Raw genomic sequence first — 25,725 nt, forward strand, 5'->3', positions numbered from 1 at the left:
AAGGCCAGTGAAGTTCCATACCACCCAGTGGGTCAGGGTTGGCAAACTCACACATCCACAGGGCCAGGCCTGGGATTTATGTGTGAATCTGGCCTGGTTTAAGGTATCAGGGAGGAGTGACTACATGACTACACTAACCCCTTTGCTGCATCAAACTGGAGCCAGTTAGGATTCAGAGGAAATGTAGGTCTTGCACTGTCACATTAGATTTTCTAAAGAAGCCAGAAATCTAGTTTTTACGTGAAATACCACTATTTTGAAATATCAGCAATTAGTTTTTATGAAATTAAACACTAATATAGTCAAATGTACCTTGTAAGTATCTCATTTAGAGCCTGTAGGGGGAGCAGTCCTAACCCTTCAAGTTACCCGTGAGAGGAACCCTCTCAGTTACCAGGAGCAGAGTAAGAGAAGGGCGGAAAAGCAAGAAGGGCCTGGGGGTTGGGGAGGGAGCACTCTTGTTAGACACAAACACCAGTTAGGCCAGGGAAACTCCACAGCCAAGGAAGGGGGCTTGACGGAGCCCCTGCTGACGCCCTCACCAGCCTAAGACTCCCTGCAGGCGCTGGCAGCTCGTCTCTGTGCTCAGACCACCACCACATTAGAAAGACAAGGCTTCAATTGCCTTTTTATAAAACTAGCTTCCGTTAAAAAGCCTGCTTTCCCCCGGGGCTTTCTATCCTAGGCAGGCCAAGCTCCAAGGAGGGGGAGATCCCCTGGGACAGCCTCAGTGTTCCAGGACCCAATGCCTCTGAATGGTTAACTCCTCTCAGTGGCAGGAAGAGAAATAGCTCTCAAAGAAAGGCACACATGGGAGTCACAATAGGGCATCCATTTTCAGAAAATAACTCCTTCCGAATCAATTACCTATTCATTTTTCCAGTCCATTTAGCATTTAAACTTTCGCTTAGAGACAGGGTGAGAAATTTCAGTAAACAGCCAAACCATTTTGGATTGCTTAGGGTCTGGGCCCAGGGACTGACAGAGTGCACCTGCTGTGTTCAGTGACAGGAGGCTCCAGGTAAACACCAAGCGCTCCGCCTCCCTCCCTCCTGCATACAGAAAGAAAACCGCGATACAGAGGAGGCCAAGGGCACCCAGGATTGTCCTCTCCTTTGTGGTAAAGCCCAATCGGTTTTGTCTGGATGTCTTCAGACCTCTCTTTCGGGAGGGTGATTTGGTTTGTAAGTAGGCAGGAAGCCCAAGCAAATGGCTTTTCTTCCTCAGCCCAGTGAGCTCCCAGATCCCCCTGTTTTTCCCCAGTGAGAAGAATACTTGTCAAATCCTTTGCTAAGGTGTCAGGAGATCAGGCTTAATGTTTCACCAACCTCAGGGAGTTTGTGTTTTCAATGGGCACAAAGACCCTGTTCATCTTAAACTCAACATCTGAGATTATTATTTTTTTATTATTTTAGAGATATAATCTCACTGTTATCCAGGCTGGAGTACAGTGGCGCAATCATAGCCCACTGCAGCCTCAGCCTCCTGGGCTCAAGCAATCCTCCTATCCCAGTCTCTAGAGTAGCTAGGACCATATGTGTGTGCCACCACACACCTGGTTCAAGACACCAGGCTAGTCTTGAACTCCTAGCCTCAAGTGATCCTCCCACCCCAGCTTCCAAAAGTGCTGTGATTACAGACATGAGGATTCTAAGTGAGGAATCTGAGGCACTGTCATGCCTCACGGCAGACACCTAGAGCTCTTGAGGTCATCCCCCATAGGTGACCATCTATTCTACCTGCAGTGGCCATGGCAGGTGGCTTTGATCCATCCTGCTGAGCCAGTAGAAAGAGAAGCTAAGACTTGTTATTATTATAACATGGCAGTTGCCTCTGTGGGGGCTCAAGGCCTCCTTCTGTATATTTGGTTCCACATTTCCTCAGCAAAGGGTGAAAGTACTTTGAATGGCTTTATTGCATTAGCTTCTGTTGTCTCTATGATCAGACTTGATTGGAAGACAGATTAAAATTCCTTTCATTGAGGGGCTGGCAAGATTTGTTTTGCCCTATTAGAATCAGACAGGCAGGGGTTTATGCCACTGTTCATGAATGTGTCTACATCACAGGAGGCATGCAGGATAACTGTAGTTCATAAGTTAGCATAAATGATGAATCCAAGTCCAAGACTCTCAGGCCTGTCAAGAAAAGTGGGGCCAGTGGAAATTCTCGAGGCGGGGACCATGTGATGACCCACCCTTCTGTTCCTCACATGGGGCCGAGCACACAGGATACCCTTAGCAATTGTCAAGTGCTCCGGCTGTACCCAGCAGAGGTGGGAGGCTTTCTTGCAAGGGGCACGTTCGATATCCCTGAGAGCCAAAGAGCATCCAGTTAATGGTCACTTACTCACAAACAGTAGGGAAGGACAGACCCACGAAGGCACTGGAGAGATATTCTGTGTACATTTCATTTGAGACTCCTTCCAAGTAGTATTTCTGCCACGTGTCTTCCTCAATCTGAAGGAAAGGAACACATGCGGAGAGTTTAAAATATGACGGTGGGCTGTAAAAGGGAAACCTGAGTTATACTCTCAGGCAAACAAATGAATGTGCTGGTTAGATAATGGTGACCTTTTCGGCAATCAGGAACACAGCCTCTGCACCCATATAAAGCCCTCAATGACCCTAAATTCATAAAATGTGTGCCCTCTAAAATACCACTTCTTTTTTAACCTGTGTGATTTCTTTCCCTTTTTTTTTTTTTTTTATACAGGGTCTTACTGTTGCCTGGGCTGGAGTGCAGTGGATCATAGCTCACTGCAGCCTTGAACTCCTGGACTGAAGCAATCCTCCTGCCTCAGCCTCTGGAGTAGCTGGGACTATAGGTGTGCATCACCACGCCTGGCAATTCTTTTTCTTTCTTTTTTTTTTTTTTAGATACAGGGTCTTGCTATGTTGCCCAGGCTTGTCTCAAACTCCCAGCCTCATGTGATTCTCCTGCCACTGCCTCTCAAAGTCCTGGGATTACAGGTGTGAGCCACTGTACCCGGTCTTTAATCTGTATGACTTCTAATGGTGTGGAGACATGGGCACTCACCCACAACATTAGTGGGCAAGGAAATTGATACAACTGTTTTGAAGAGCAATTTTGCAATTATTATCAAAATTTGTAAAAGTACATAGTATTTTACACAACAATCTGTTTTAAGTATTCATAGCAAAGACACAGGAAAACACAGGTTAAAAAAAACATACAAGAACGTCCTTTCTATTAATGAAAAATGGGAAATAACCATAAATGGCACACATACAATGGAATACTAAGAAGCAATTAAAAATTATAATGAAAATGTATACCTGTTCATGTATAAATTCTGTAAAAAGGCACATTGTAAAATAGTGTATATAATCTGATCCTATTTTTTAGATGCCCTATAGTTATCTGAGTGTTTGTAAAGCTGTAAAAAAAAATCTAGGAAGCTTTATATCAAAACACTAAGAGTTGTTACCTCTGAGTGGTAGAATGATACTTTCTTCTCTATAGATTCCTGTATTGTCGAAGGCTTTTATAATGAGCATGTACATATTATAATGAAACAGCATATCTCCACTTTGCACAAAATGACAGATTTTTCTGACCTCACAAGGAATATCACAAAAGGTAAAATGTTAGTTTCAGAGAGGTCTTGCTCCAAATTTCAAAAGGAGTATCACAAAAGTAAAATGTAGTTTCAGAGAGGTCTTGCTCCAAATTTCATTAAAATATGCATTTTCTCTAAGTAGTCAAGTTTAGTTGGTTTTCCCAGCAACCCTTTTCACGCTAAGTATCTCTGGAAGGATTTCACAGTGTAGTAAATGTTCTTTTTTTTTGAGACGGTCTTGCTCTGTCACCTAGGCTGGAGTGCAGTGTGGTGGGATCTCTGCTCACTGCAATCTCTGCCCCCTGGGTTCAAGAGATTCTTTTGCCTCAGCCTCCTGAGTAGCTGGAATTGCAGGTGTGTACCACCATGCCCGGCTAATTCTTGTATTTTTGGTAGAGACAGGGTTTCACCATGTTTGCCAGACTGATCTCAAACTCCTGACCTCAAGTGATCTGCTGGCCTCGGCCTCCCAAAATGCAGGGATTACAGGCATGCACCACCACTGCGGGCTTACAATGGAGTCAGTCTTTAGAAACTGGTGAATCACAAGGAGAATGTTGAGCCACTTTGGGAGCTTAGGGATCTCACAGGCCTCCCTGAGGGAAGGAGGGCAAGCTGTGTGTCTTTGGCTGCAACCTCTCAGGCTTCCCTTCCAGTGGGGGCTTGGGTAAGAGGAAGATGAGAGGAAGCCACCCCGCCAACAGGAAGTGGCTCTTTAGAATGTCTTGTGCTGATCTTGTATTCAAAGGCATCTTGCCTGTGGCCAGTCAGTTAACTGGGAGAAATGCAACAAGTGGATCAGAAGGGGACCTAGGAACAGTGGGCAAGGACACACCTACCATCTACTTGGTGACACTCCAGCATACAAAAGCCGGAAAAAATTTAGAAATAAACTGAAGGCCCCCTGACTCTGTGCTTTCTGTCTGTTTTTTTGCTCAATCTGGGTGATTAGAATATGTAGGTTAACCTCATTTGTTTGAGCTGCTTCCAACCTACTCCCACAGGTGAGACATTAGCTAGGCAGTGCTGCTAGGTATGAGCTGTTTATCTACAAATTGACCTTCCCTAGAGTGGGGTCTTTAAAAAAAAAAAGTCACTCAACCAATTCTATTGCTAAATGGTATGATTTTAAAAATTAACTGCAATGTGTTTAGCTAAGCATGAACTTTTTAATTTCTCCAAACCATTGGATCTCAATAATTTTTTTTTAATAAAAGATATGCTTGACTTATAAGCAAAGGTCACTAACTCTAACTAATTTGAAGAAAGCCTAATCTGCCTTAGTAAAAAATGTTGGAATATAGAATATTTGGGAAACAGTATTAGCATATTTGTTTTATTAATGAATGGGATACTATATGAGGTCTCACTAATTATAAATCCCTATACTAGAGCCTTATGGGCAAATAGTATTCCTGAAGTAAAAGAATTCAGCCTATTCTTTTCATATATGTTCTTTTATAATGTGTTGTTTATGGTCTAATTTAAATACAACAACTGATTATCAAAAATAATGAAAATATAAACCTTTATTATCGATCATTGGTGGTATTCCTCAATTAATGTGGTTTTAACAAGGTTCTTTTAGTTTTGGTCAGAATTTCATGCCTTTGTGTCCTAATGAAGCTATTCTTTATACCAAATTTTATTGTAGGTGAATCACTAAACTTTTTAAATAAGAAGGAACACATTCTTTGTAGGGTAACAATATCATTCATGTTTGTTTTGAATTTAGCAAAAATTGTTCTATTGAGTCATTCATTCAGCAATTATTGATTGCATATATTTTTCATCTTAGGATCTGTTCTAGTTTCTGATTAAATCAAAACTGGTATTTACTTCCCCATATTTTTATCTTTGCTGGAGAAAGCACCAGATATATCTGATTATGATATACCTGACCACATATATCTGACTTTTAATGATTTTTCCATATCATTTTTCCTGCAAGTTTGCCTTTGTGGCTAATCAGAAATGCTTGAGGACTAAAAGTCAAATAAGTAGAAAAAAGTACAGAATGTTCTAGAAAACAAAATGCCTCTTCCACATCCTTGTGTAGACCTGCAGATAACCTCTACACACTAGACCTAGTAGCATCGAATCAACTGAATAAATGCTGGGGCATTTAAATCCGTTGTCATCGCCATCTGTTTAAGATTTCCACATCTTTAACACTATTTCCATATGGATAGTCAATATGTTTTTGAGGTTTCTGGTAAAGGAATTTCACTTTTAAAAGAGGCTAAAATTGCTAATTGAATTACACTGTCATCTTCTCAAGCACTGTATGTAGTTGGTGGGAATGTAAAGTGGCACAGCCACTGTGGAAAACAGTATGGTGGTTCCTCAAAAAATTAAACATAGAATTACCACTGGATTCATAATTCCACTTCTAGGCATATATTCAAAGGAAATGGAAGAAGGATCTCTAAGAGACATTTGTACACTCACAGCACCATTAGTCATAATATCCAAGAGGTGGAAGCATCCCAAGTGTCCATGGCCAGATGACTAGATAAACAAAGTCTGATAATTTACAATGGAATATTATTCAGTCTTAAAAAAGAAGAAAATTCTGTCACATGCTACAGCATGGATGACCCTTGAAGGCATTATGCTAATTGAAATAACCCAATCACAAAAAGGGCAATTATGTTATGATTCCACTTATATGAGGTACCTAGAGTCCTCAAATGCATAGAAACAGAAAGTAGGATGGTGGTTGCCAAGGGTTGGAGGGAGAGGGAATGGGGAATCATTGTTTAACTGAGACAGAGTGTCCATTTTACAAGATAAAAAGAGTTCCGGAGGTGGATGGTAGTGATGGTCACACAACCATGTGAATGTACCACTGAACTACATGCTTAAAAATGATTAAGAGCCAATTTTATATGAGTATTTTATCACAATTAAGAAGATTTTTAAAACCCTTATGTAAAACATAAGAGCAGGAGAATCAGTAATTATAATTAATACTGAGACCATTTAATCCTTAAGTCATGCCAGAGAAAGGACAGGAATAGGCCGATCATATCAGACGAGTCAGGAGTGAGAACCCAGAGTCATGACATCATAGTGCATCGCAAACTCAGCAACAGAACCTCAGTCTTTATACCGACCCAAGGGCTGAAATTGTCACCTTCTATCAAGGTTACTATTCTAAGTCTCGAGTGTGATATCTTCGACTTATTTTTGAAAAGCAAAAACAAAAGTGTACATTTCTCATACAATGCATTCTTAGACAGAAAAAAAAGTCAGTGCAAAATATATTGAATTTAAATCCTTGGCCACACCCGTAATCCCAGCACTTTGGAAGGCTGAGGCAGGAAGTTTGAGGCTAGACGTTTGAGACCAGCCTAGGCAACACAGCAAGACCCCATCTCTACAAAAAATTAAAAAATTTGCCAAGTGTGATAGCACACCCCTGTAGTCCCAGCTACTCAAGAGGCTGAGGCAGGAGGATAGCTTGAGCCCAGGAGTTCAAGGCTGCAGGGAGCTATGATTGCACCACTGCACTCCAGCATGGGCAACAGAGAGAGATCCTGTCTCTAAAATAAATAAATAAAACCTTGTGTTTAATACTAAGAAAATGAAAGTGAACAAAGAAATCTGGACCAGGTGAAGGGAGTTATTGTCATTATGAACTCCCCTTTTATAGATGATAAAACTGAGGCACAGAGAGGTTAAGAAACCTGCTGACAGTCACAAAGTGAATCCGCGGTACAAACAGGATTCAGAGTTCACACTCTTAACCATCCAACACAAAGATAGAGGGGTTAGGATTTGGGCAGACGGGGAGGATTTGCTGTATACAAGTACCTAAGAGGCAAATATCAAATTTCAAAACCAAAGCCCGTCAAGCACTCAAAACCCCAAACTCTGTAGCCCATGACTTTAAGAGACGTCTAGCAAGGAGTAATAATCCATTTTGGCTCTAGCTGAAAGGGTGGTTCAAGCCTCCTCTCAGAGCATAAAAGTGTGGTTTCTGTCACACAAAATGGAACCTTCCTAGCCTACAACTTCTTTCCTAAAATAGTGCATGCTGTTCCCCACATTTGTGTTGTCAATGTATTTTTAACTGTAATGTGAAGACACACTTCTCAGCAGAAAAAAATGAAGGAATGGGACCAAAATGACTTAGGGAAAGGTGCCAGAATTAATTTGCCAGCCATTCAGCAATCAGTCAAAGGCAGAGCATTTCCTGAGGCAGCAATTTATCCTTTGGCTGTCACATCAAACCCCAGCTGTTTTAGAAGAGTGCCTAGCAAAGATGAGCAGGTGATGCTCTGTGGGTCCTTATTCATCAAATACACACGGGATCATCAGTGAGAACAGGGGATTGAGCCAATGAACTAGCTTGCCTACACCTCTTACTGTCTTATTTATCTACTCTTCATTATCTAATTTTTCAACCAGTCTAGTTGAACCTCCCAAGCAAATGGTTTCACACCAATCCGTGGGCAGACAGCTCCCCCATCAAATATACCCTCCAACTGGAAACCTCAGCCTTGGCTCCGTGGGAAGTCACACCTTCCTGATCCCAGGTTCCGCATGTGTCACTAATGGTGGGTTGGTAATGATGCCTTTTATTTTTTATGCTTCCTCTGATTAGAGTGAAACTGTGTTTCTCTAATGCTAACAGCCCGGTGAATGTGAAAAATTCAACTCTCCTGGCTGGGAGGGTGTTACAGCCGTCATGATTTCTGTACCCAGGAAAGAGTCTGAATAACTGTGTTGATTACAGCCAAATAACCTTGCAAAAGTCCATCTCTACCCGTGAAGTCATACAAATAATTCCAAAGACTGTCATATACCAGTCCTTATTTAATTGAAAACAGGCATACTCTTTTAATCCAAATATATATTATAGTATGCATATCAAAAGTAAAGAACTAAAAGGAAATTATAAAAAACCAATGACCATTATGTTAATAGCTGCAATAAGAAGAGATGAGTCGTAACATATACACACTAACACTGCCCAAAACGGTTAGTAGAAGGTTAGTGTATTCACAAGAACTTATTACATTTACTGTTTTTAAAAAGTCTATCTGAATTTTCAGTGAATATTGTTCTTGTAAAGGATCCACAGTTTTAAATCTTAGAAGTGCTTAATAAGAATTAGCCACATTTGAAGGAATATTTATATATATATAAATTACACAACACATTGTCACTGTCCTTTATAATAAGATTGTCTGAAACAGAATGCAGTCATATGAACTGACTGGCATATCTCAGATGCCATTAAAACATATTTATCTTGACCCCACCCCCCAAGAAAACCCCACAAAATGTGTCAAGTCTTTGCCTACAATACTAAACATGAAAATAAAATTGATGGGCTCTAGTTGATGAATGTTTGGGCTGGTTACTAAAATGGATGGGGGGAAATTTGTATCCATTCCTCAACAGCATGCTCTGTCAAGGGGAAAAGTTTAATTGAATCTTGCATTTTCTCATTTCTTGCTGAAAAGTACGATGTTAAGGCCAGCAAGGCATTAAGAAGACTTCATCATGGGACTTGTCAGATTCTCTCCTCCTCTATTTCCCTCTATGTTCCAATGTCAACAAACTTGCCCCAGTTTTTATCAAAGGGCATGAGGTTATCTCCTTCTCCACCTCTTAGCCTCTTCGTTCTTCAATATAATTGCAAATCCTAAAAGCAATTCATAGAATAAACAAAATGAAATGTTTGAGTCTTGCTAGCTGAGGTCCAAATGGTGCCAGCACAGAGAATGCCTCGCTGCACAGCTTTCTGGGGTGGAGCGAACTAGTGATCAAGCTGAAGCCAAAGGAAGAAAGCAGAAGAGAATAGTGATTTGCACCTTTTCAGAATGTATTTCTTCTCTGTGCCAAACTGCATCTCAACGCTGAACTTCTTGGATGTGGACTCAGTTCAGCTGCCTTTCTGAAAGTTGCTTGGATTTCAGGGACTCCATAACAATTTGGCATTCCACAATTATGGCCTATTTCAGAGAGCATTTTTCAGAATGTGTGAATAGGACAAAAAGATCTCAGATTTTTCCAAAGGCTTCAGGACAATGTCAGTTAAAACAATTTTGGGGGGATTTGATGGAATGCCAGAAAACTGGTTGCTTAAGCCATGAACAAATAAATAAGCAACTCCAAATATTAATTTTGGAGTGGACTTGGGCCAAATCTCTTACTCCCAGACAAGTAGGCTGCAGACTATCAAATGAGATTTCTTCCATCAGACACTATGAAAAAAGAATCAGCCCACATGAAGTGTTCAGAGAGAGATTAAAAGACAGTGCCAGAATACATGGCATTTTCCCTCACTCCATTATCCCAACCAGGATTATTTCTGGAAAGACAGAGTGCCCAAGGAAATGAAGGTAAAGGAGGGGTTAACAGCAAGAGTGATATGAGAACTTTTTAAAATAATAATTATTGAGAAATTTTTTTAAAGCGTTACACATGTGGCAGAAAACTGGTCCTTTCTTTTTAACGCATAGAAGGTTTTGCCACCCTCTCCTTAATTTTCTCTCCAATATAGAGAAATGTTTTGTTTCTCTCTATGTTTACAGTTAAGAGACCTTTTTAAAGATGGGTCTATTCACTGTCTGTCCAAATAGGAATTTCGTTTTGCAACCTTGCTAATAGTAAAGAACATCTTTACATGTCCTTCAAATAATAAGGTTTCTTAAAAATACCACTGAAAATAATTACTTGGGTAAATTGAGCAGGAAGTAAATGTTTTCAGGCAGGTGTCTGCCAAAGCAACCTCAGGGTAGTTCAGCTTCGTATGCAGGGTTTTCCAGGGCAGCCCTTCTCACCCCATCTGAGGTGAGGGACCAGGGTTTAGCTTTTATTTCTAATATCCATTTTTTTGCAAAGTCTAATAAAAATGAATTACAGGCCAGGCACTGGCTCACGCCTGTAATCCCAGCACTTTGGAAGGCCAAGGCAGGAGGATCGTTTGAGCCAAGGAGTTTGAGACCTGTCTGGGCAACATGATGAGACAATCAATCAATCAATAAGAATTACAAAAAAATAAAATGAAAAGATAATACGTGAGGTACAAATTCAAAATTTTTATCATAGATTCACAACCCATATAAAATTAATCCATCCAATTGCTCTGAAAGTTTCTAAGCACTTACTCTCATCTTCTGTACCTAACTCATCATGGATGAGTATCAAACAGCTCACAGTCCCCATCCATGGACCATGGACCACACTTGGAACTGTGCTGGTTCACAACATGGCACCACTCTGTCTTAAAAATCTAACTTCCCACAATTTCCCCTGCTCCAGAAAGGCAGAATTATTCTCAACTAATACTTCACAGAATGAACTTGACAAAACTTAATAGCAGGTGTTATCTGAAACAAAGGAGAATGGGGAGGGGATTCTGTAGTGGCCCCTACTAGAATGTGGGAAATGTCAAAGGCACAGACTTTTACCTGAATCTCCACTGCCTGGAACCATGCGTGGAACATAGTCATAGCTCAATAATAGTTTCTGAATGAATGAAATAAACTTGGGAAGCACAGAATTTAACAAAGCCAACTTGTTTTATTTAATTTTATTATTTTACTTTTAGTACAATGCTCCTTAGAGTATTTAACATGATAAGAGGAATTGTAAATCTCCAAGGGGGGAACATGAATGTTTTTTTTTTTTTCCTTTTTTTTGAGATGGAGTCTGGCTCTGTCACCCAGGCCGGAGTGCAGTGGCGCGATCTTGGCTCACTGCAAGCTCCACCTCCTGGGTTCACGCCATTCTCCTGCCTCAGCCTCCCGACTAGCTGGGACTACAAGCGCCCTTCACCATGCCCGGTTAATTTTGTTTCTGTGTGGTTTTTTTTTTTTTTTTTTTTTTTTTTTTTTTTTTTTTTTTTTGAGATGGAGTCTTGCTGTGTCACCCGGGCTGGAGTGCAGTGGCCGGATCTCAGCTCACTGCAAGCTCCGCCTCCTGGGTTTACGCCATTCTCCTGCCTCAGCCTCCCGAGTAGCTGGGACTACAGGCGCCCGCCACCTCGCCCAGCTAGTTTTTTGTATTTTTAGTAGAGACGAGGTTTCACCCTGTTAGCCAGGATGGTCTCGATCTCCTGACCTCATGATCCGCCCGCCTCAGCCTCCCAAAGTGCTGGGATTACAGGCGTGAGCCACTGAGCCCAGCCAGAACATGATATTTCATCACAGAATCCTTTATTTCAAGAAGCAGCTCAAGAAGATGGGATATGTTAATCTAAAAACTTCCTCTCCTGACTTCCCACCCTGAAATCTCTGTTTCCCTTGACCCTTCTATCACAAATATGTCTCTCTATGACCTTTTTCAGTTGTCAAAATCCAATGCTTCCTGTAATTTTCAAGTCATAAACTACCTCCTCTCTGAGGCCTTTCCTCATTTCACCAATATGCTGTGCTGTCCCTGCTTTAATGGGAATAGTAACTGCACACATCTCTCAGGAGGCAGTGAGGGCTGAATGAGATGATCAGTACAGAATGCTTAGAACAGTACCTGGCACTTAGTAAGTGCTCCATGTGTGGTGATTAGCGTTAAGTACCATCACAGCATTTGATTCCCCTGACATCTGAAGAGAACTACAATGAAGTAGAATTCCGTTTCCGTATCGACTGAAAGCTCCTTAAAGGAAGGGCTGTCTTACTCAGCTCTGTATCTTCTAGAACAAGCAGCACAGTACTTTGCAAATAAGAGGTGCTGAGTTAATATCTGCTGAGTTGAACTAAGCAAGATAAAACTGGAGAAAGAGACCTAAACAAACAAGAACAATTTTTCCAGGCACCTAATCATAAGTAAGCATGAATAACTTCATAGCATTTAGTGGGACATGAAGTCAACCAATTCTGCTTCTGAGCGTGGAAAAAAATTCTGCACTCTTAGGATCTACCAGGGAGTATGTATAACTGGGTCATTTTTACACTTCCAAAAAAACTTCTTACTATGAACAATATTTTCTGGGAAATTTTTCATTACAGAACATCTTGGGCTTCTTAGCAAGTGGCTTATGGTTTTCTAAATTCTAAATCCAATAACTTGGAGGCTTGAATTTGAAAGACAAAACTCTCAAGAACTGGTATATTGCCACCAATCTAACTGGAGTTATTCCTACTAGCTAGAAGTCCTGCCTGCATTCCTCTGGGAGAGGAAGCCCCGTCCCTCCCCATCTCATGCCTATTCTATCTTCCCCTTGTGACTCAGCCCTCCTTGTCTTCTCCTTGTCTTCATTTTTTGGATTCCAAAGTAAAGTCAAACAACAATTCAACAGGAAGTAGACTGAGCCCAGGGAAGGTGATATTTAGCAAGTTCATTACTCCTAAATTCTAAAATTGAGGCCAAAACAATCTTTACAAAAAAAAAAAAAAAAAAAACTGGGAGAAGAGGAAGGGAGTTAGAAAGAACATTTGAATCCACATAGGAATGAGGAGCTTGCTTTTGATAACACAAAAAACTAGAGAGTTGCCTATGCCCTTGAAGGATCTTTACTATTTTAGACAGTTTGGTGAGAATCCCACCATCCACTGCTGTTAACAAATGACAAGGTCTCACCTGTGGATTTGTCTGAGGGCTTACTTAATAATAAGTCCTTTGAAACTTGGAGTCCAGTACTTTCTATATTTTGATATGCATGTGTATCACCCAAGGGTCTTGGTAAAATCCAGTTTCTCATGCGTTAGTCCTGGGGTGGGGTCAAGTCTATGAGTCTGCATTTCTACCAAGCTCGCAGATGATACCGATGCTTCCCGTAGAACGACTACACTTTGAGAAGCAAGCAGCTGTTCCCAAAGACATTGAAGAATAAGGGGCAAGTATTCTCCTGATGCCTTGAGGATCAGAGATTCAGAAGAATAGATTACAGCCTAAAGGATTTGAACCGGAGATGAAAAAGAATGCTTTCCATGAACTATTGCTAGATATTGGAGCCAGTTACAGAGAAAGCTTTTAGATAATTAAGCACAAGATGTGTATCCAAGTATTTGGGCTGTTGTGATAATTAGCCTAAATAATATTTCAGGGGTCCAGATTTACCTACTTAGTTTCTCTCCATTGATGCAGTGACCCCAATAATAGCTTAATCTCCATTGGAATGTGGGTTGTGTAGATACAGAAGCAATGACATGACTATATTGAATTCAATTAAAAATAAAGTTTCAGAAAACAGCCCTGATTTGCATCCCTAATTTCTATTCAACTTTCCCATTTTAGGACACAGTATTGAGTGTGAGGACGAAAATGCTTGCCAACCCAGTCCCGTTTTAGTGACAGCAGATTCTGGGTACTTATGTCTCCTATCGCTGTACAATATGGCCTAATAAAGTCGCGCCAAAGAGACTAGATTTCATTTCAGAGCAAAGGGTTCGGTCATAAACTTTTGCTTTCTGGCTGAGCAGAGCCATTCCAGCCGCGAGCATAAATTCTGCTAGTTTTAGGTATCAGAGTGATTGGGAAGCCAAATGGGTTATTTGTGAGCCAGGTAGCAAAGGCAGAAGCACAAGCTTTATTGTGTATTCATTGTTATCTGGACAATCTCTTGCCAGTTAGAGAATATTTTCACAGGAAGTTAGAAGCGATTTCAGAAATTCCCTTCTGCGGTTTCCTAGAGTGGATTTTAGGCCTCATCAAAAAGACATTTGGTTCAGAGATTGAAAGTGGGCAGCCTATAAATTGCTGAGGTATTTAGCTGGGCTTAGCAGTTTTCCTTTGAGGAGGAAACCGTGATCCTGAGTGCTCACTGAGTACAGTAGGGAAGTGCCTAAGTTCATGCAGCCTCTGGCATCAAAAAATCCCAGCCTCATCATGTGCTCCTGAGCCAAGGAGCATAACCTCGCCAAGCCTTAATTCCCTTCACCTGCAAAATGAGAGCAACACTAGTACCTACCTCCTAGGAAGGCAGCCGAAATGAGGTGGTGCATGTAAAGTGCTTAGCAGGGTGCCTGGCAAATAGCTAACATTTGTGGAGTACTTGCTATGCACAGGTGAGCATGTATTCTCATCATACTAAAAGCTGGCATTTATTGAGTGTGTACCTTGTCGACAGTCTATAAATGTCAGCTGTCATTATAAGTAATGAGTAATAGTGATGATGCTGATGATGCTGATGATGGTGATGATAGGCAAGATAGCTCTACTGTTCAGACAAAGAAACTATGCCAATTAGATGTGGGGCCTGTGATTCATGGCTTCCTATTGCTTAGCTGCTGCCAGAAAAGGCTGGAACATCAGTGATCATCCAGTGGTTCTCTGAATTGAAGAGAAACATTAAGCAGCCTGAGTTTGTCCCCAAAAGATAGCAGTGTTCTCTGGAGGTCCTCCCTACCACCCATGGACTTTCCTAATGGCCAGCAAGTGAACTCTGGGTAGATATGATGATAAGGGAGAAGTTGATATTTGGAGGAGACATGATGATCTCCCAAAACAGAAAATGGATCATGTGTGGGTAGCACCATTAACGTGATGTAGGATCACCCAGCCTGGCTTTCTGAATGGAGCCCTGGGCAAGCAGCACTCTGATAATCAGAATGAATTAGCTCCTGGTAGTTCCTGCACTAGACATTTGCCCACATCTCTCAGTTAGTACTCCCTACACACTATTCTTATCTCTCATTCTCCTTCCTATCAAATGGCTTTGCTACTCACTTCCAGCCCTGCCTCCAAGACTGATTTTGAATGGATACCTGGCATATCCTTGGTTCACAGGATGAGTGTGCTTAAAAAAAAATTAAAAAATAAAAGAACTTGTTCAAAATGTTATTTTTAAAAATACTTGTTCAGTTTGTATTTGGAGGAGAGGCAGAGCACTAGGTGGGGTGATAGAGAGAGGAATGATCCCTGGTTAGAATCCTCAGTCTCTACTGACCCTAGTAATTCAATCTTGAGCCCAATTTTGCATATTTAGCAAAAGAAAAGTTTTGCAGTCAAGCAGACCCATGCTTTTTAGAAAGCAAGTTATAAAACATCTGTCATTACTTGAACATGCCACTTGGGAGGAGGGGACTTAACCCTCCTAGCCCAAAGGCCTTATCAAAGTATTCCCTCAAGTACCTTATTAAAGTATTCAAAGTGATCTCAAACTTTCTGCCTCCTGATAAGAGTTCTGGGAAGCACACTTTTCTATTTCTCGTTGCATTTCTAGAATGTTTTACCACTCATTGTAGTTCAGCATCCCCAGAAAACTGCCAGGCAGGCCATCACCCTGCAGTTGGTATAAGATGGGAAGAGGGAGAGGACTTGCTATGATCCTGTTTGGGTAAAGAGACCCCTCCCTGTCCCTATGCTCACTTGTCCCATAAGCAAGTTCAAGTCAAATACATTTCTATCCACTGAGGTAACTCATTCCAGCACACAGCTGTTCTCCTTCCAGTCAACGCCACTGCAGGGCTCTCCCTGGGCAAAGCTGCACTTGCTGGATGGGTTTTCATTAACATATGGGAAAGAATAGTCAGCAAATCTTCACTGTTGCAGAGGACTGGGAAAAACTAGACAGATGCACCTAGTTCTCACCTATCCATGCAGACAAAATCATCTAGCCTTAGGGAGTGGAGGGTGAATTTCCAGAGAGGCTGAGGGGGTTGGGAAAACCAGTGTCATTTAGGTTGATGAACAATGCTGCCACCCTAAAAAATGTATTCAGTCAGAAAATTCTGCTGACTCCGTATCTCACCACAAAGAGCTCCAGGGACCTTCCCCGACATCAGTCATTTACAAAAGTGTTGGCAACACAAAACTGTAAGCACTGTAGGTAGGGATGCCTTTATGCCACCATAGAGGGTGGTTTTATATCAGGCTTATTCCTCTATCTTCTCCCATCAGTGATCCACTTCCGACCCAGTCTCAAATCTCATCGCAAATAGAAAGCCAAACAGTATCTACCTCCATCTCCTAAGAAAGTGGAAGGAGAGAATTTATAGGCTGAGGGGTAGGTGCTTTCATATATGGATAATCTTTCAAAAATGCCACAAGTTCTTCCATTTTTTACAGCAGGCAAATAGGGAACTCAGAGAGGCTGTAAGACCTTCCCCAGGTCTTACAGCAAATCATGTCCTAATCAGAGTCTCATAATCCTCGCCCTGTCCCATCCTCCTGCCCACTGCACAGCCACACAACCACCATCACACTTCACAAGCCAGGGATAACAGGAAGAGTGAGGGCTGTGGTAGCAACTTTGGATAATATAGGGGTCCTTGGGTACATATGGCAGGGAAATACAATCCGAGATCTTCAGATGATCAAATTTAATCCCAGTTAGACTGGGATACCCAATCCCATTCTGATGGGGCATCAAATATTCTTCTTTCACTTGTTTCGCCTCTCTAGTCTATTCAAGGAGAAGGAAAAAAAATACTCAACCACAGATACAAATGTCCTTCTCATTGCCAAATTTTAGCCAAAACAAGAAATCAACAGAAGCTTCTTAAGAAATTATACCTATTTTGTCCCAGTCTAGAAAAAGGAGAAATGGATAGAATCCATCACCCTAAAAAGCAATGCCATAGGTATGCTAGGAATAAACAGACTTCCACAGCCAGACTGACAACAAAGAGCTTCGGCACACCAGCATCAGTGGGCACAGAGATATATGTTACTTCTCTGTGAGCAGAGGTACCCTATCTACTTACAGGGTAGGGAAAAAAGAGAGGAAGTGATGACTCTCGCTCATAGACATCAATTAGTTCCATCCACTTCCCATCCGCCAGTGCATACAGAGTACAGCCATCAAGACAGGACCCCTGTATTTATCTGAACATGAAACCCTAATCACTGGGACTGCATCACTCTTATTACCATGAAATACGTGTGGCAGTTAATGATAAAAACTATAAATATTATACTCAGTTCAAACGTTTTATTGCATGCCATTTTTCAAGATGGCAGATGGCTGCCTAAATTGATCTCAGTGCCATGTTACAGGTGCCCCTAAGTTTCTCTAAATCAGTCAAATGAGTTTGAAGTTGAAACGGCCACTTCACATTGTTCTACCAGGAGACGCACCGGATGCCATTGTAATGCAGTTTGCTGAATTATAGTATTCATAGGCTCTGATTTAAAAAAAAAAAAAAAAAAAACAGGTGAACTACCTGAAACTTGCCCCACAGAGAATGATTATTGAATATGCTAAAAAGCTATGATGCTAATGACCCTGACTTAAAGGCAATATTCTCCCCATTCTGGCTGTAAAGGGCAAACATAGAATATGGCGGCTAAAGAGATATCGGAGTTTCTGGTTCTGGGTGAGTTGGAGTAATCACAGTTCATCCTGTCTCTCCCACTGAATGCTGTTCCAAGACCTGGACAGAATGCATGGAGCAGCTATTTGAAGACACTGAGAATAAACAATGGCAGGTAGACTGAGGAAGAAGACCCGAATTAGAAATACCACCAAATCAGCAGTGAATTTGCCATTGTTCTCTTCTGGTATCCTCTAGCCTGACCTCAAGGTGGCCAGAACCTGGAAGGGATCATCAGGATGTGGACAAAAAACCTCCAGGAGTAGCCTCATAGTAGAACTAACTAATGAGAGGTAACTCTTAGAAAAAATGGAGGAAATCACTCTTTCTCCCTCCCTCCCTCCCTCCTCCCTCCTTTCCTTCCTCTCTTCCTTCTTTCCTTCTTTCCTTTCTTTTTCTCTCCTCCTGTGCCCCAACAACAAGCCATCTAATAGTGGCAGTAGCAGTGGTGACAATGCAAGCCAGAAAAAGATTAAAGGAGATAGGAGAATTTTCCTCTCTGGCCAAAAAACCTATGGTCCTGAGAGAATGAAAACAAAAGCCTATTGCTTTTTGTCTCTCTCTGTCCTTCCACCAGTTGGCCCCAGATGTGAACACAATCACAGAAAGTATACAGAAAGCCGGATAACTAAAGCCTCAGCAGCCCTTCCATCAAAAGATCAAAAAGGAAGGCCCCAGGGAACCTGAAAATATTGCAGAGATCACATAGAAAGAGGACATGGGGAAGTAGTCACTAAATTGTTTATAAACTCTGGGGCTCATGCTAAATTGTGTATGGATGAAACTGACCCTACACAGCATATTTAGATTATGAGAACTAAACTACAATATAGACCACCACCCAGTCTGAGGGCAATATTGCACAGATCCAAATAGCACTGCCAACGCTTTGAAAACTCAACTAACACTGAAATCACAACCCATAGAAGCTTCATAAGAACCTGCAGCCTAAAATCAAGCAGATCAGGCCGGGCACAGTGGCTCATGTCTGTAATCCCAGCACTTTGGGAAGCCAAGGCGAGTGGATCACCTGAAGCCAAGAGTTCAAGACCAGCCTGGCCAACATGGAAATCCCGTTTCTACTAAAAATACAGAAATTAGCCAGGCGTGGTGGTGGACACCTGTAATCCCAGCTACTTGGGAGGCTGAGGCAGGAGAATTACTTGAACCCAGAAGGCGGAATTTGCAGTGAGCCGAGATTGCACCACCACACTCCAGCTTGGTTGACAGAGTGAGACTCCATCTCAAAATAATAATAATAATAATAATAATGAAGTAAAATAAAATAAAGCAGGTCATTACCTTCCAAAATAAAATTATCAACATTCTCATAAAATTTAAATAAGAATCAGAGTTTCATAATAAAAAAATTAAAATATCCAAGACACAATAAAAAATTACTTGCCATAGGAGTAACCCAGGAAAATCTCAACTTGCATGGAAAAAGACAATCAGTAGATGCCAACGCCTAGATGACACAGATGTTGGAATATCTGACAAAAACCTTAAAGCAACCACTATTTCCTGATAACTAAGAAAGAACACATTTGTAAAGAAGTAAAAGACAGGATGCATAATTTAAAATTCAAAATTTTAAAAATCAAATGGAAATACTACAATTAAAAAATACAATAACAAAAAATACAATAACTGAAACACTCACTGAATGGGCTCAACAACAGAGCAAAGATGATGGAGGGAAGAGTCAATGAACTTGAAGCTAGATCAATATAAATTGTGTAATTTCAACAACAGAGAGGAAAAAGTATTGAGAAGTTTCACACAGAGCCTTAGGGTCCTCTGATACATTAGAAAAAGATTTAGCATCTGTGTCATAGGAATCCTAGAAGGAAAGCAGAAAGAATATGGTGCAGAAAAAAAAAAAATTTTTTGAGGAAACAATAAGTGAAAACTTCTCAAACTTCCCCAGAGACAAACCTAGCAGTTGAAGAATTTCAATGAACTCCAACAGGATAAACCCAAAAGGATAATGCCTAGACACACTGTAATCAAACAACAGAAAACTAAAGACAAACAGAAAATCTAGAAAGCAATGGGAGAAAAATGACTCATTACTTATAGGTAACAACAATTCAAATGACTATGGATTTCTCATCAGAAACAATGGAGGCAAGAAGAAAATAGAACAACGCTTTTAAAATGTTGAACCCCGAATTCTATATCCACCAAAATGTCCCTAAGTAATGAAAGTGAAATAAAGATATTTTCAGATGACAGAAAACAGTGTTTGTTGCCAGATCATGTCTCTGAAGGAACTGCTAACATAAGTTGGACAAACAGAACAGGAATTATAACAAAATGAAGGAAACAAAGAGAAAACAACAACATTAATAATATTAGAATAATATAAGAGACTATACTTCTCTTGAACTCTTTAAAATAGATAGATAAAAGCAAAAAAATTATAACGTTGATATAGTTTACAACAGCTATAATACATAATACAACTATAACATAAAATGGGGAGGGTAAAGAAACCTATAGCTTGGTAAGGGTTCTACATTTCACTTAAAGAGGCAAATCATTGAATCCAAGTAGACTTAAAAAGTTAAGTATGTACATTACAATCCCATGAGAAATCAATTTTTAAAAAAACTATGTAAAGAAGTATAATAAGAAACACCACAGACAAAATAAAATTCTGAAAATGTTCAAAATAATTCAAAAGAAGAAAGAAGAGAGTTAAAGGTTTTGAAAAATTAGTCTAATTTTCAAAACTAAAACAGAGGAAACAAACAGAAAGCAAATAAAATATTAGGCCTAAATCCAAACATATAAATAATAATATTATAGATAAATTATCTAATACAACCAATCAAGAAAGAGACATTCAAAGAATCGATTTTTTAAAAATCACCCAACTATAAACTGTCTATAAGAAGATCACTTAAGTTTTAAAGATAGGTTTGGTTCAAACAAAAGAGAATGAGAAAAGATATACTGTTTTGCATGAAAACACCAATCAAAAAAGAAAGCTTGAGTGATTATATTAATATCAGATAAAGTAGACTTCAGAACAAAGAAAATTACAAGGATATAGGGATAATATATAATGATAAAAAGGTCAATTCACCAAGAAAACATAACAATCTAAAGTATATGCACTTAACAGACTTTCAAACACACACCAAGCAAAACCTGAAGGAACTAAAACAGACAAATCCACAGTTATAACTGGAGACTTCAGCATCCTTCTCGTAGTAAGAGGCAGAACTAGTAGACAGGAAATCAGCAAGGGTATAGAAGAAATGAACAACACCATTAGCCGACTGGTACTAATTGACATTTATAGAACATTCTGCCCAACACCAGCAGAATATACATTCTTTTTAAGCTCACCTGGAACATTCACCAAGACAGATTACATTCTGAGCCATAAAATGCACCTTAACAAATTTAAAAGAATTGAAATCATGCCAAGTAGGTTCTTAACCATAATGGAATCAGACTACAAATCAATAATAGAAAGATAAGAGGAGTATCCAAATACTTGGAAATTAGGCAACACACTTCTAAATAATTCATGGATCAAAGAAGTTTCATGTGAAATTAGAAAATATTGCTAACTGAACAAAAATGAAAACACAACATATCAAAATTTGTGGAATGCAGCTAAAGCAGGGCCCAGAAAGAAATATATAGTATGAAATGTTTACACCAAAAAAGAAGAGTCTCAAATCCAAAATCTAAGCTTCATCTTAAGAAGAAACTAGAGAAGAGGAGCAAAGTAAATCTAAAGCAAGCAGAAAGGAAACAAACAAACAAAAAATACAGGAAATAATAAAACCAAAGCCAATTCTTTAACAAAGATCAGCAAACTTTATATCTAGTAAGAGCAACAAATAAGAGAGAAGACATAAATTACAAAATCAAGAATGAAAGAGTGGTTATCACTGCCCACATTAAAAGGACAATAATGGGATACTATGAATAGCTCTACACACAGAAATTGAAAAACTCAGATACATTAGACCAATTTTTCAAAACTTTTGAACTGTTACAACTCACCCAAGATTAACTATGTAACCTGAATAGTCCTGTAACCACTGAAGACATTGAATCTATATTTAAAAACTTTCAGAAAAAAAAAAAAATCTAGGCCTAAACCTAGTATTGTTTCACTGGCAAATACTACTAAATATTTAAAGAAAAAAAAATCACCAATTCTACACGAATTCTCCCAGAAAATAGAAGGAAGGGAAAGATTTCCCAACTCATTTTATAAAACCAGCGTTACCTGACACTAAAATCAAAGACAGTCTAAGAAATCTATAAACTAATATACACCAAAAAACATAAACACATACACACAAATTCTTCATAAAAGTATTAACAAATCAAATCTACCTATATATAAAAAATAATCACACTAACTAGGGTTTCTCCCAGGAATGTATGGTGGCTGGTTCAATAGTGTACAATCAATCAATGTAATTTACCATATTAACAGTTTAAAGAAGAAAAACTACATGATCCTATACATTGATACAGGAAAAGCATTTAGCAAAATTCAACATCCATTCATGATTGAAAAAAATAAAACTCTCACCAAAATAGAAATAGGAAGGAACTTCCTCAAGCTCTAAAGAAGGGTATCTACAAAACATCTATAGCTCATATCATATTTAATGGTGAAAGAAATGAATGTTTTCCCTTGAAGACTGGTGACAAAGAAAAGATGTCTACTCCCACTCCCTCTATTCAATATTCTGCAAGAAGTGCTAGCCAGTACAATATGATTGCCAGATGCAAGGTCAATACAGAAAAATAATGTATACTTCTACATACCACCAATGAACAATTGGAACCCAATTTTTTTAAGATGTCATTTATAATAGCTCCAAAAATGTAAAACTTACATATAAATCTAAAAAAACATGTACAGGATCCTGATGCTGAAAACTATAAAACACTGGGTAAAGCAAGTTAAAGTTGACCTAAATAGATGAAGAGACCATATTGATGGATTGGAAGATACGACATAGTAAAAATGTCAGTGCTCCCCCAAATTGGTCTATAGGTTTAATACAATTCCAATCAAAACACCAGGAGGAATTTTTTTTAGATATAGGCAAGCTGATTTTAAAGTATATATGGAAAGACAAGGACGCTAGAATAGCCAAAGCAATTTTGAGAAAGAATACATTTGCAGGATTCAAACTTTGTAATGCCCATTTCAAGCAACAGAAGATTGTATGTAGACCTTGAAGCTCAATGGAGTTTGCCATATTCGAAACTGAAGTTGTTTGGTACTGGTATCTCCTTTCGTCCTTCCATATTCTCCCTTTTGGAATGGTACTGTCTATAGCCGTTATCCTATGGCTGTCCTGCCATTGCATTTGGTGTGCAGAGTACTTGTTTTCTAGTTTCACAGATCCAAAAATGGAGAAGAATTTTGTCCCAGGATTGATCACACCCAAAGTCTCACCTATAACTGATTTTGAACTTGAATTGTTTTGCAGGGTTGAGACTTTTGGAGATGGGAGAATGAGGTGGATGTATTTTGCATGTGGGATGAATGTAGATTTTTGCAGAAGTGATTGATGATCTTGTGATAGGAAGGTTATCTGAGTGGGCTCTAAATGTAATCTCTACTGTCTTTTTAAAGGAGGTTTGGTTAAAGAACAAGAAATAGGAGATGTGACATTGGAAGCACAATGTTGGAGTGATGCAATGACAGGGATATGAGCCAAGGAATGTGGTCAGCCTCCAGAAGCTAGAAAATGTAAGGACACAGATTCTCCTCTAGAGCCCCCAGAAGAAACCAGCCCCGCCACCATGTTGACTCTAACTCCACTGAAACTCAGTTTCCAAGTTTTGGCCTCCAGAAAAGGAAGGAAAAAAAGCTTGTGATATTTACAGCAACTAGGTTTGTAGTAATTTATGCAGTAGCCATATGAAACTAATATATAGAGTTTCATTTATCTTGGGTAGATATCTAGGAGTGGCATTTCTGAGTCATATGATAACCCAATGTTTAACCTTTTAAGAAAAACTCCAAATATTTCAACTTCAAAACTTCTTTCCAGGAAAGAAAGTTTAAGTTAAGAGAATGAAAACAGAAGCTACAGATCGGGGCAAATATTTACAAATTGTATATCCAACAAGATATCCAAAATATATAAGGAATTCTTAAACAGTAAAAAACGAAAACAAAGAAACGACTCCATTAAAGTGGACCCAGCACTTCACCAAAAAGCATATACAGATGACAAATAACCACTGGGAAGGTGTTCAACATTGGTAGGGAAATACTTGTGAAAACCACAATGAGATACCACTGCCCACCTACTAGACTGTTTAAAATAAAAAGTACTGAAAATGCCAAGTGGTGGTAAGGATGCAGAACTACAGAAACTCCTGCATTGCCTGCTAATGGGAATGATAAATGGTACAGCCCTTCTGGAAAACACTTTGGCAGTTTCTTTTAAAACTAAATATAAACTTACCCTATAATCCAGCAATCCTAATTCGAGATACTTACCCTAGAGAAATTAAAACTTATATCCACACAGACTTCCATGTAAATGTTTATATCAACTGTATTCATGATTGCCCCAACTGGAGGAAACCTAAATGGTGTCCAATGGATGAATGGATAAACAAACTGGTACCTCCATATAAGATGCCATACTATTCAGCAACAGAAAGGACTAAATACTGATACATGCAACAACCTGGATGGATGTCACAGGGACTACGCTAAATGAAAAAAGCCAGTCTCAAAAGGTTACATGCTCCATGATGCCTTCACATGACAGACTTGAAAACACAAAACTGTAATGACAGAGAATAGATCAGTGGTTGCCAGGGCATAGGAGTGACAGGAGGGTGTGACTCTACAACATGACAGCATGAGGGAATTTGGGGGTATGGAAACTATCCTGTATCCTGATTGTGGTGGTGGTTGCATGACTACACATACACAAAATCAACTTTACTCTATGTTACTTTAAAAAATAAAATGAAAGAGATGTCTGGAAAACTATAATCGTTTCTGAATCTTATTGGGACCATGTACTTCAGCATTTTCCCATAATGCAAATGGATTACTCTGCTAATAACCTTGAGGACATCAATCCAAAGCCCCAATACCTCCACTCGAATTGCTTGAGTTACTTGAATATTTTGGTTATGATCAGAAGGCGTCTGTAAATATTAGGCTTAACTATATTTTTTTCTCCAGATATTTTTCTTTCCTCCTTTTATTAGCACTACCTAACCTGTCCGGATCTCACTACCACTTTACAGACACATTTCACACATGGGAAGTCTATCGTACTGCACTCTAACCTACTGCTTCCTTCTTTCAAATGGTTGAGACTAAACTTTATAGCTTTCTTACATCTCCCTCAACAAATCAGTCATCATCTCCCTTCCGTATTCAGTTACGTCCCTTCACTTGAGCAATACATCCTCCCACTACAAGGCATTATGGTCTAGGCAAGACAGCACTTGCCTGGGTCTTTTCCAGACTAAGCCACCACTAAGGGAATGGGGCAGACATATGTATATCCTACCTTGGAAAATAGCTTAATTTTTATAGTTTTTCATGATTGAGGGGAAACCTAGGATAAGCTCGTTTTACGAATGTTGCAAAGTAGTTTCTATTCTTAGACGCTATTGATTTGAATATAAAACAAAGCAGTGTTTACATGCAAGACATTTCTCTTGGAGAAGCAATGTGTAACAGTGGGGAAAGCGCTGAGCTGAGAAGCCAATGATGTTGTAGAGTTCTGGCCCTAGCTCTACCACTCCCCAACCAGCCGTGCAACCAGAAGTCATCTTCTGATTTCCTCTTCCCAAAGAGCTATGGTAATGGGTCCTGTGACTTACTATTCTACAGCTGAAGAAAGGTCAGAGGCACTAGGTTCTTTGCATTTGGCATGTTTTCCATATGATATTCAA

General features: G+C 39.6%; 1 protein-coding gene across 21 annotated transcripts in view; it reads right to left on the reverse strand.

Annotated features, from left to right (window-relative positions):
* The window catches only part of LOC105465975 (potassium calcium-activated channel subfamily M alpha 1), a 763,404-nt gene that overhangs the window by 163,321 nt on the left and 574,358 nt on the right, over window positions 1–25,725 (reverse strand). For all 21 annotated transcript variants that reach the window (XM_011714686.3, XM_011714685.3, XM_011714673.3 and 18 more), the window contains one exon: window positions 2,347–2,456. In XM_011714686.3, the coding sequence (XP_011712988.2) occupies window positions 2,347–2,456 (110 nt within the window). The remainder of the gene's footprint in view (window positions 1–2,346; window positions 2,457–25,725) is intronic.

The sequence above is a fragment of the Macaca nemestrina genome, chromosome 9 (genome assembly GCF_043159975.1).
Source record: "Macaca nemestrina isolate mMacNem1 chromosome 9, mMacNem.hap1, whole genome shotgun sequence".
Taxonomy (NCBI): domain Eukaryota; kingdom Metazoa; phylum Chordata; class Mammalia; order Primates; family Cercopithecidae; genus Macaca; species Macaca nemestrina.